Source organism: Astatotilapia calliptera, chromosome 6 (assembly GCF_900246225.1).
Source record: "Astatotilapia calliptera chromosome 6, fAstCal1.2, whole genome shotgun sequence".
In the NCBI taxonomy this organism is placed as follows: Eukaryota; Metazoa; Chordata; class Actinopteri; order Cichliformes; family Cichlidae; genus Astatotilapia; species Astatotilapia calliptera.
In genome coordinates, this window is record NC_039307.1 from 11,205,673 (window position 1) to 11,217,651 (window position 11,979).

General features: G+C 38.1%; 2 protein-coding genes across 3 annotated transcripts; both read left to right on the plus strand.

The window, feature by feature from the left end:
• The first annotated feature begins 814 nt into the window (after positions 1–814).
• LOC113023238 (uncharacterized) lies at positions 815–5,193 on the plus strand. Of its 2 annotated transcripts, none has more exons than XM_026169264.1 (4): positions 815–971; positions 1,067–1,390; positions 2,939–3,084; positions 4,663–5,193. In XM_026169264.1, exons 1-4 carry the CDS (start codon positions 905–907, stop codon positions 4,996–4,998), a joined length of 873 nt encoding a protein of 290 aa, XP_026025049.1. In that variant the 5' UTR covers positions 815–904; the 3' UTR covers positions 4,999–5,193. The 2 variants fall into 2 exon arrangements, with proteins under 2 accessions (XP_026025049.1, XP_026025050.1); XM_026169265.1 differs by having other exon boundaries at positions 1,070–1,390.
• A 381-nt stretch (positions 5,194–5,574) lies between these two features.
• LOC113023239 (CMRF35-like molecule 8) lies at positions 5,575–11,295 on the plus strand. Its single transcript, XM_026169266.1, has 5 exons — positions 5,575–5,685; positions 9,463–9,762; positions 9,964–10,005; positions 10,150–10,257; positions 10,471–11,295. Exons 1-5 carry the CDS (start codon positions 5,646–5,648, stop codon positions 10,770–10,772), a joined length of 792 nt encoding a protein of 263 aa, XP_026025051.1. The 5' UTR covers positions 5,575–5,645; the 3' UTR covers positions 10,773–11,295.
• The last annotated feature ends 684 nt before the right edge of the window (positions 11,296–11,979 follow it).

Here is an 11,979-nt window from a genome sequence, read left to right on the forward strand (position 1 = left end):
AACTTCCTGTACCTTACTACAAAAAAATCATATTTTTGTAATATAATGTCACACTGATGCCTAGCTTTCAATGCAGCAAAAAAAAAAGCTCTTTCAAGATGGCGTAATTTATTTGTCAAAAAGACAGTGACTTGTTGACAGTACATCTAACATAAAATCAAAGACAAAATTAATAATTTCCAACTGGAAATAAGCCATGAAGCAGTTTCAAAAAGATGCAGCAGAGAGAAACAAACAAAAATGTTGAACCCTCTAAGCTTTTTGTTTAATGCTTTCTATAAATAATAGTTTCATGTATTTTGTCTAATATTAAAAAACTAAATCTTCTACTTAAATGTCTGCTTGGCAAACCTAGTTGGCCAACCAAGTCTTGTTAATCATGCCTGTTAACATGCAAATACCCCTAATTAATACGAATACTTAATAAATGCTATATTAGACCTCAAGAGTGTTTGTTGTTTGTTTGTTTGTTTGTTTGTTTGTTTGTTTGTTTGTTTTGTTTTGTTTGTTTGTTTTTGGGGGGGGGGGTTGACTTGGGAGTAACAGGCTATATGGAAAATTTTTCCAAGAACCTACCAAATTTTAGTCCAACATTAGTTTCTTTTACCATCTCTATGAAAAATATAAAATCTCTCTACCTGCTTAATGCTGAAGAAAGTTCGACAGTCACTAAACGTGCTGAATAACTGGTGCACAGTTGGTTTATTATAAAAAATGAAACCGCTTCCTGCAGTGGTTGAATGTTATGGGTGTACAGTTTTTTACATGAAAGAGGAAGAGTTTCAAAGCCATAACCATGAAAGCACCTGACTGAACACAGGGAGACAATCATTAGTCCAGGTTGTTACCTTCTTCAGTGGCTGAGGGGAGAACCTGACTCTGGCCTGAAGGTAAATTAGAAGTAATGGGAACCATCTTAGACTCATGGAGAATAACTACAGCTGTCATTATTACTATACTACACATCCAAGGTGAGTTTTATAGTATTTAGATTTAAAACCTAGTACTAGACTGCTTATTACAAAAATAATTAAAATGTGTAACTAACACCAATGTTTTATGACAGCAGTAATCAGCACCAAAACCACAGTTTTTTCTGGTGTGGAAGGTGAGAGTTTTGTCTTCAGATGTGAATATCCAAATGGCCTGACGGAGAATTTGAAGTACCTGTGCCGTATTGATGAATGCTCCAGTTACTTGATAATGACAGACAAACATAACCGGTGGGAGACCAAAGGACGCTTCTCCATGTACGACAACACCACTGGAAGCTTCTTCATTGTCAAGGTGGATAAACTGAGGTTAAATGACAGTGGGACGTATCAGTGTGGAGTGGATATCAGCCTCCAACCTGATTATCACAGCGCCATAAAACTGAATGTTTCCCAAGGTATAGTATAAATATTTACACCACAGTTCTCAGTTGGCTGGCTAAATATGGTCTCCAGTTATGCATATTTCAACTACTCAGAGCAGACTGGTTTCTGGTTAGTGGGAATTGTCCCATAGGACAACCACAACTGATCAAATCAAATCAAATCACTTTTATTGTCACATCACATCAACTGAGATGATATAAGTAAGTTAGATAAGTTAACTAAGGCTAAAAAATAGAAGGTATATGTGCTGTTCAGCAAGGTGATGAATTCACAGGAATAAAATATTATAGCTCTTATGAATTCTGTTTGTGACCCCAAAAATAATAGGCCATAAATGACATTCATGAGAAATCAGTCGTACTAATTCCATGTTCTGCTTTCATGAGGTTTCTGTTTCTGTAAAGATGTACAGTGGAGTCGAAAAGTTGGACTTACTTTTTATTTTAACTTTATCTTTTAAAATATTTCTATGTAAATGTGAAAATATCTTGAAAAGCTTTAAAGTACACACTTATAAATTAATTTTGTATAATTAACTGACCAAAAGCAAATTTGTGTTATTGATTGTGTTATTGCTTTGTTACAAAAGGTCAGATTCAGTTATCTCCTTTTCATGTAAACAACATTCAAGCAATATTCAAGTGTATTTAAGGACATTTTTTCCCCCGTTTAAGCATTAGTGTAGTTTAACGTTCATAGTTTCATAAGTGAAACTCAGAACATAAGGGACTTTCTCGTCAATTGACTGGAGGTTTCTTCTGAGGAAGTAAACAAGACTAAATCATTTGGGTAACATACCAGTATTTCACAGACATGATCGGAAAGGAAGCCATGTCTGCTGCTGAAAGTTTGAGACTTCTGGCCTGAACAGCCAAAATAAATGGAAGCGTTTATGAAGATAAAAAAGGAAAAGAGCGATGCAGCAGCATATCAGACCAACAGCGAAACAGGGTGGTTAGAGGCTATTTTGGGCTTGAACACGTGCACAGAATCAATTTCACTCTTAGCAAGGAGAAGTGGTACTTCAGTCTCATGAAAACTTTTCCACCCAGTAGTTTACATGCTTGCAAAGAAAAAGTCACGCTGCAGTAACATATTTAGCAATTTGAAAAAGAAAAGCATTTTTAAAAATTGAATAAGAATTCAATTAGAATTTTCAATGCATTTTCCAAGGGTTGGAGGGCCAGAGACTAAATCCCAGCCACTATAGGGTGGCCTTAAGCACACCCTGAACAGGCTGCCAATCGTATGCAGGGCTAACACATAGAGAGAGACAACCACTCACACTATGGGGCAATTTAAAATCACAAATTAACCAAACCTCATTAGTTGCATGTCTTTGGACTGTGGGAGGAAGTCGGGGTACCTCTGTGCATACTTTCATTTTATTTGCTCATTTATAAATTCCTCTTTTTGTATTTTCATTTTCCTGTAAAAGTAATACCAGCCAATAGTGAAGACACAATAGAGAGTAAGTGATGTGTTTGATGTGTTTGTGTGCGCGTGTATTTTCATCTGTTTTATTAGCACTGAGATTTGTATTTGTGTAAATGTTCCAGCATATGAACCTCAGCTGTTGTTCCACCTGCCGCTGGTCCTGACTGCTGTTATGTGCGTGGCAGCACTCATGTTTGTGTGTCTGTTCACATTATGTCTTCTACTGGTTCTGAAACACAGAAGATCAATCCCACCGCAGAATAAAGAGGTTTGTCCACCACAGACACTTTTAGATATGCTAGCAGTATAAGCAACAGCAAAGTGGTTCAACACTGTACATTTGAAGTTTCTCATTATTAGTCAGTAACATTTATGAAATGTGAAACATTCATGAAACCTAAGGTTATATCGCAATAACAGGTCAAAATGTGAAGAGGATGTCAGTGATGAGTCATAAAGGTAGAACATAACATGTCATAAGCTTACTCTGGAAAAACACACCTTCAGAAAGGAAATAATAGTAAAATCACTACATGGAGTTGACAGGCTCACAAAATACCTTTACCTGGCAAATGTTTTCTGATAACTATTTTCCTAAAGCTAATGTAAGCTGTGTGTTAGCAGAGATACCTACAAAAACAATAACATTGCTGACAAGTTCTCTGCTGTAATAACACAAATAAAAACACTTTGACCAACATAGCAAAAAGTATACAGTAATCTAAAGTTCACTTATCCCCTTAACATCTAGTTTGATACATACAGTTGAGACTTATACAGCATCAGTCTGATTTGAAGATGAATAAATACATTTTAGCAATAAACTGCAATATAAGACAAATTAAAACTCATATATGCATTTGTTTTACATTGGATTGAATTATTTCATGGTTCAGGCTTTAAAGTCTTATCATGTTTATCTTATGAGTAGCAAAATGATTCCCACAAACAGTGTGAGTGAGTGTCACGATCACACATGCATTGTGTCTTAATGCTCATGCCCACTTCTCTGGCCTGATAAAAGGTCTGGATTTTTAGTTTGGAAGCTTTAAAAGTTTCGTTTTTTGTTACAATATGTCCCACCATCTCCACTACTTCTTTGGACATGTTTTCAGATTAGTGGTAGCCGAAGGAATTGACATGGAGGTATGTTCACAAAATACACTGGAGAATGATATGCTTGTTAGCCCTGTAGTGTAGTTGAAATCTGTGTGTAATTACTCGTGTGATGACTTCTTTAATTTTCCAAGTCTCTGCTTTGATTAAAAACTGGTAGTTTTTGAAGATGTATTTATTTCCAATGAACCCTTCCTCTAAGGCAGAGGTTCTCAAACTGTGGGCTGTGCCCCCACTGGGGCATAAACAGAAGTGGTGACTTTCCATAGAGTATAAAACCATTTTGATGCTTGTTCATTAAAAACCTTTTTTTACCACTTATCTATTTTATTTTTCAATAATGTATTTAAAATAAATTAATTAATTGAAAAGGACCAGAGTTGAGGATGAGGTTGATGACCAACAAACTGACTATCGTCCTCACTTTTCCCTTACAAAACATGTGGGAGAATCTTTGGCAGCTGTCACTTGAATGTAATGTGTGGTTTGTCTGCTCTGGCCTACTGAATCTTTTTTTAAAGAAGGCTCTGTAGAAAAGGCTCATTCTAAGCTAACAAAAATACAATCATAAATAGTTACAGGTGATGAATCAAAATCTATATACTCCATGTATGCCTATAGATACACAATAGTGTTGTAATGTGTAATTTGACTGCAGAAAATGCCACATTGTTTACTCAGCACAAAGAAAACATGATCTCACTCTAAGTGTTCTTCTGGTATCTTGCAGATAACGTCTGACTATGAGACTATGATGCCAGGTCTAAAAGCTGAGCCTCAATGTTGCTGCAGCTGTTCAGCCCCAAACTGCAGTGATCCTTCATCTTTACCATTACCACCACCACCTGACCTCTGCTCCAGCTTCCTACCAAAGCATCGGGAGTCTGCTCTCTCATTCGGCGTTGGTGAATATGTTGATGTGGATGTACTAGGAAATATCTGCCAGTACCAACATCTGGATCTCAGCCAGTTAGAAGAGCATGTCTATCACAGTCTTCATGTACATAGTTGTCCTAAACATGAACCTATTAAAGAGGAGATGAACTGTTTAAATGTCAAAAGATAATTCTGGGCTAATCATACCTTAAGTCTTAGTAGTGTGGTTTCAATCAGCCTCTCACAAAAAGTACTAGTGATATAGAGTAGCTTGGTAAATCTGTAATTAATAATTCAACTAATGAAATCAAATGACCAATCCTGATCCAGATCCTGATTTAATATATTAGTTTTATCCTTTTACAGTGTTTGAATGACAGAAAGAGCTGAGTAACTCAAAACTTTTGGATCTTTATGCAATTTCTTTAAGTGTATATTTTTGTTTTGTTTAAATGGCAAAAAGAAAAAAGAAAAACAAAAAAATCTGAGTGGATGGTTTAAGCAGTGTCACTGTGCTCTACAATTTTTATAATATTTACCAAAATAAACAAACAGGTTTATATCTGAAGTTTTTCTTGTAGTTATTATTTACTGACCTGTTACCTCTTGATTACTCATTGTGAGAAAAGCGCATGGGAGGGACATGCTGATGGTCATGGTTTTTGGGGAGAGAATCAGACAGAGGAAACTGATGAAAGACAGGAAGTGAAAGGAAAAAGAGGAACCCGTGAAGAAAAGCAGACTTGGTATTCATTTAGAAAGACTCACAAGGGCAAAGAATCAGGGTGATTAAAGTAAAGCCCAAGGACGGTAACAAAAAGAAACCTTACGTGAAGCATGGAGATGACTGTGATCTTTGTGATATTTCTTTTGGAAGGTAAGTTTACTGTCCTCTTTTAACTGATCATTTTACAAAAACCTTTGCACATTTCATGGGAAATGCCTCATTTGCGTATTTAAACACAAATTTTGCGTAACAAAAATAATTATCAAAGTAGGATTGAGCGATAGTGAGAAACATCATCAAGAAATTCAAAGAGAGTCAAGCAGTACAGAATAATCCTGGCAGACACAAGAAAAGAAATCTTTCAAAGACTTCAAAACGAAAAGAGATGTGGCTAAAGACCTGAAAACAACTGCCAAGAAATTAGTGAATAACTAAGTTGGGAACTGTAGTTTCAAAGAAGACAATCACTGCAAGGTTGCAGAACAAGAAATATCTTGATGCATGCTCAATCATCCAGGTAAGTAAATCCCCAAGAGTTGATTCTGTTCCTCTGGACGTAGTGTTTTCAATGGGCGAAACATTTGACTTCTTCAGTCTCAGTTGACTGCAGGTTTCCCCAATCTTATAAACAGTACATTTGCATTATGACTGAAACTAACACCACTGAAGGAACAATGGGCTGGGAGGTCAGTTCCTTGATGATCTCGGGATGATCTGGCTCTAGAGTTGGCAGTTTGTCTTCTAATCGGAAGGTCGCCGGTTCGAGCCCTGGCTCCAACAGTCTCAGTTGTTGTGTCCTTGGGCAAGACACTTCACCCGTTGCCTACTGGTGGTGGTCAGAGGGCCCGGTGGCGCCAGTGTCCGGCAGCCTCGCCTCTGTCAGTGCGCCCCAGGGCAGCTGTGGCTACAATGTAGCTTGCCATCACCAGTGTGAATGACTGAATGTAGTGTAAAGTGCTTTGTGGCCCTTAGGGATTAAGTAAAGTGCTATACAAATACAGACCATTTATCATTTTACCATTTAATATGGAAATTCTCATGACCATTGATCAAAGATGACTGATCAAAGCACATTGGTCAAAGGCCACTAATCAAAGACCCTCTCTCTGAATGAGTACCATTCAGAGAGAGTTGGGGAATGGCTACAATCACAGCATTGTAAGATGGCGAAAGATGTACCCTTTGCTATCCTACCCTGGAATACCATGAAGTCATTGGTTCACGTATGTGGATGACACCTGGGTGAAAATCAAATCTCAGGATGTTCCACAATTCACGGATCACATTAACTTGGTGGACCAACACATCAAATTGACCAGGGAGGACATGAAAAGTAGCAGGTTAGCCTTCTTAGACTGTGAGATTTCCATCACTAACGGGGGATATCTAAAAGCTGATGTGTACCGTAAACCTACGCACAAGGATTAGTATTTAAGATTTGACTCTCATCATCCACTGGAGCATAAACTGGGTGTCATTAGGACGCTACAACATAGAGCGAATACCACAGCGGCCAGGGAAGCAGAATCACATCAAGAAGGCCCTGAGTAAATGTGGTTATCCCAGCTGGACATTTGTAAAAGCTGAGAAGGCACCTAAAGAAAGTCGATCCAAGAGAGAAGGACAACAGCTGAGATGCATTTTTTCTAAACACTGTGTCTCTGTGGCTTTTAAACCTTTTAAACCCAAAACACGCTTCACCAAAAATTGGAGAAACAGAGTAAAATAGTGTACGCTGTCAAGTGCCAGGAGTATTCCCAGGATTTATACATTGGGGAAACCAAACAACCTCTGGTGAAGCGGATGGCACAACACAGAATAGCTACCTTGTCAGGCCAGGACTCTGCAGTCTATTTACACCTACAGGCCAGTGGACACTCTTTCAAGGATGAGGATGTACACATCCTGGACAGGGAGGAACGCTGGTTTGAGTGCAGAGTCAAGGAGGCCATTTACGTGAAAAGGGAAAGACCATCCCTGAATCGAGGAGGGGACCTAAGGGTGCATCTTTCACCATCTTACAATGCTGTGATTGCAGCCATTCCCCAACTCTCTGTGAATGGTCCTCATGGCCTTTGATCAGTGGGCTTTGATCAATGGTCATGAGAATTTGCATATTAATGATCAAGGAACTGACCTCCCAGCCCTTTGTTCATTCAGTGGACTAGTTTCAGTCATTATGCAAATGTACTGTTTAAAAGATTGGGGAAACCTGCAGTCAGACTGAAGAAGTTACTTTTTTTAGTGATGAAACTTTTCGCCCACTGAAAATGTTACATCCAGATGAATCAACTTTTTGGGAGAAAAAGAAATACTAAAATTCTGCAAAAGACACATCTTCAAGACTGGAGTATGCCACGGATAACCTGGAAAACCATTATGCATACTGTAAGTGTGTCCTTTGGTCAGATGAGACAAAACTGGAGTTCTTTGGCCACAGACGCGCTGCTTATGTTTGGCAGAAAATGGGAGAGGCATACAATCCAAAGCCATCCTCACAGTGAGTATTATGCTGTGGGGATGCTTCAGTGTCTCTTAAATTGGGAATTTCATCAAGGTGGAATAAATCATGAGGAAAGAAGGAAGATTTGAAGATTGTTAAATAAAACCTCAAGCAGTCAGCATTAAAACTGGGTATTGGCTGTTGATTTGTGTTCAAACACATCAACAACCAAAAATAATCATATGTCACTTCTGCTGAAGAACTTCCTCCAGAAGATTAAATTGAAGGTTGTTGACTAGCCTGCACAAAGCCCTGATTTGAATCACATTGAAAGGCTGGGGGGTGACCAACGTCCATAAGAAATATTAAATCTGGAGGTTAAATCTGGAGGAATTTGAGAGATTTCCCAAAGAAAAATAGCTGGAATTGCTCAACATAAGACTTATTGAAAACTACAAAAAAAAGACTGCAGGCCTTTATCCAGCAAATAAACAACTGACTATTCACATCCATCCATCCATCCATCCATCCATCCATCCATCCATCAATTCGCTACCGCTTCTCCTTTTCAGGGTCGCGGGGGGTGCTGGAGCCAATCCCAGCTGTCATAGGGCGAGAGGCGGGGTACACCCTGGACAGGTTGCCAGTCTGTCGCAGGGCTAACACACAAAGACAGACAACCATTCATACTCACATTCACTCGCACATTCACACCTAGTGGCAATTTGGATAATCCAATTAACCTATCCCCACAAACTGCATGTCTTTGGACGGTGGGAGGAAGCCGGAGTATCCTCCCACCAACTATTCACATCATAGTGGCTAATAGTTTTGATTAAAAACTGTTAGTTTTTGGTTTGATTAAATAAGTTGTTTAATGAGTGCAAAGACCAAAAAAATGTAAGCATAGCATCTAGAATAAAACTATGTTGATGTTTGAAAAAACAAACAAACCCCAAAACCAAAAATAAGCTCCTTGCTTATTTTTGTACGTAAGCAAAATACTGAATATTAAACTATATTTGCACATAATACTAAAAAAGGCTAATGATTAATGCAATGAAATATGAAAGTTTTCTTTTAACTGTATTTGGTATTATAGACATGGACTCTGTGCTGCTGGGAAGTAAAAAGGATTATATATTATATCAAATGTAATGAATCATTTTTTTCCACACTTGGTTCTGTATGATGCGTAAGAGAGGGCATATTCATAATATGGTTATCTCAGAAACAGAAAGCTCTGTCTTTTAGCTAAGAAGAGCTGCCTACCAACTATTCTTATTTTGTTTTTCTGCAACAGCCAATTCAACGTATGCTGGCTGAAAGGCGGTAGTCCTAAAGAGAAGACAGCAAAAATGGCTTCAGATAGTGGATGAACTACAGATAATACAGAGTATAGTTCAAATATATACTTCTGATTATAAACCACAACATGATCTGACTGTTGGTGCTCTGTGTGTGTGCGCGTGTGTTTTTTCTAGGATTATGGGAGACTAAAGCTATGTCAGTAACAGGAAACAAGGGCAGCTCTATCACAGTAACCTGCTCTCACTCCAACGCCTACTCCACCGTCAAATATTTCTGCAAAGGACAATGCACATATCAAGACATCCTCATAAGCAGCACTACCATTTCAAATAAAAAATACAAAATTGAAGATAAAGGAAATACATTCAGTGTCACTATCTCTGACCTGAAAGAAGATGACTCTGGAACTTACTGGTGTGGAATTGAACGAGTTGGTTTGGACACATATAATCAAGTAATCCTTACAGTTTTAGGTGAGTTGATTATATTCTGTACGTAAAGCTTTCATTATGTTATCTGTTCTGACTTTCAAATTTCTTGTCATTGACAATAGTATTTCACAACAGGGTCTCAGATTGTGTTTTCTGCACCAGACAGTGAAAAAAAACGGAAACACTAGCTCAGCAGAGCTGAGGCAAAATTAACTTACTTCACTTCTTGTTATTTGTGCACAGCTAACCAAGATAAGGCAGCCTATACACATGCTTCTCTTTCTGGTAAGGAAATGGCTGTGTGTGTGTGTGTGTGTGTGTGTGTGTGTGTGTGTGTGTGTGTGTGTGTGTGTGTGTGTGTGTACATATATCTGATAAAGTCCAGTGTGATATATTGTTGCTGATTTATAAGACCTATAACGTTTTCAGAGACGGTGGTGTATACTGGAGTAACTCTCGGTGTGGTGGTGCTAGTGCTGGGCGTGGGACTTCTGATTTTCTTCAGACATCGAAACAGCAACATCAATGCATCATCTGGTATAAAAAATTAACAAACTTTTATTTGCGTAGCTTCAAAATACTAATTTAACAGCCGTTTCAAACACCACAGTTGTTGTCACTGGCTGATTAATTCAATAATGTGGAACTACATAACTAACTATTCTCAGGAAGTCAAAGTCGAGTAAGGATGAGGGTAGTTTTGATATCAGAGGAATGACTGATTGCTGGTTCGTCTTTACCTCTTTACAGGACAGTACTATGACCTGGTGTTCAGGTCCTGTCAAAAACAAGATGCCTGCAATGACAAGAATGCCTCTCCATCCAAGGAGGATCAAGAAACAGATGGTGGAACTAAGAGCGCCAATCAGCATCAAGATACATCAGAGCCTCAGAAGGACTCAGGCAATCTCATCTACACGACTGTTACCTTCACAAATCAAACAGAGTCCAGCATGGCTGCACCCGACTGTGTAGCGTCTATAAAATCATCCTCTAAGCCAAAATCATCAGAAGAATCTACAATCTATAGCAACATCTCAACTCAATGCTGATGTTAGACAAAGTATTTCTACTGGAACATTTCACTTCTTGATTATAACATGTATTTTCTTCTTGTGATTTAAATATTTTAAAAATCCAGCTCCAAGTTGTTATTTAACTTCATATCAGGCATAATGTGTAATGTGAAAATTATATACATAGCAAACAATACATAGATTTTTTCAGACTCTGTTTTTCTATTGTATACATGCTTATTTATATGAGACTGAAACTGAGAAAGTGATATGAGCAAAGAAAGAGGTTGTGGGTTCATTCGCATGTGTCTAACGTAGCTTTGTTTTGATTAAGGTCCCTAGAATAGGATCAAAGCCCTAATTTGAATTTTGACTTGGTGACCTGAAACCTGATGGATTGAAACCAAAGTTTAAAAAAAGACCATTCAGACTCAGACCATTTACCATTTGACTGTGCAGTGAGTGTTGAGCACTGAGCACAACACATCTCTTTTTCCAATGATTTAAAACAGGTTTATTGTGTCTAAAATCTTGTTTAAATAAAATCTCTGAAAATAAACAGTTCAAGTATTTCATAAACAACTCAAATTCTGCACATTTGTTTCCTCTTTGAAGATGACTGAGCAGTAGCAACAATTTTGCAAGCCTTTTTGACAGAGCTGTGATTGGGTAAGACAACTAGACCCATCAGTCACCAGAAGGTCTTTTGTAAGTAAGAAACTGTTTGAAGGAAAGCAGAGTTATACTTTGAGTCTGAATACAAAACACACAGATGATATGTGTGCCCCCAGAACCTACTTGTCAATTGTTTCTTTAGTGTTTAGTGTTGTTCTGTATGTCATTACAAATGGACTGCAGTTTGCTGAGAACCTTGTCAGTTTGCCTCTTGCCCTGTGAGAGCTGGAAGGGGCTCCAGGCTGCAAACCATTTTAGAACATTTAAGCTTGTTCTCTACTAGTGATGTGTGAATCATGAACGAATTGTTCAATACTCGAGGATCACTTTACTGACTCATGAATCATGATTCACAAGCCCAACTGACTCACTGACTCATCCCTGTTGCTGTTAGCAGCAATTTATCTAGCTTATAATTAAAATTGTGGAGAAAAACACAACATCCAGTATCTTAACAAAAAAAATTCTGCTCTGAACTGGAAGAAAAAACCCTGAGTAGAAGCTCACATCAAGAAAATAGCTCCTCGGTTCACAGTAGCATCGCTCTGCTAACATGCTAGCAGCACAT

What these genes read in the sequence shown, in the direction of transcription:
- LOC113023238 (XM_026169264.1), top strand. Translation starts at nt 905, where the DNA reads ATGGGAACCATCTTAGACTCATGGAGAATAACTACAGCTGTCATTATT. An exon ending in TACTATACTACACATCCAAG is followed by an intron (nt 972 to 1,066) that starts GTGAGTTTTATA and finishes GTTTTATGACAG; the next exon opens with CAGTAATCAGCACCAAAACC. An exon ending in TCCCACCGCAGAATAAAGAG is followed by an intron (nt 3,085 to 4,662) that starts GTTTGTCCACCA and finishes GGTATCTTGCAG; the next exon opens with ATAACGTCTGACTATGAGAC.
- LOC113023239 (XM_026169266.1), top strand. Translation starts at nt 5,646, where the DNA reads ATGGAGATGACTGTGATCTTTGTGATATTTCTTTTGGAAG. An exon ending in TGTGATATTTCTTTTGGAAG is followed by an intron (nt 5,686 to 9,462) that starts GTAAGTTTACTG and finishes TGTTTTTTCTAG; the next exon opens with GATTATGGGAGACTAAAGCT. An exon ending in TACACATGCTTCTCTTTCTG is followed by an intron (nt 10,006 to 10,149) that starts GTAAGGAAATGG and finishes TAACGTTTTCAG; the next exon opens with AGACGGTGGTGTATACTGGA.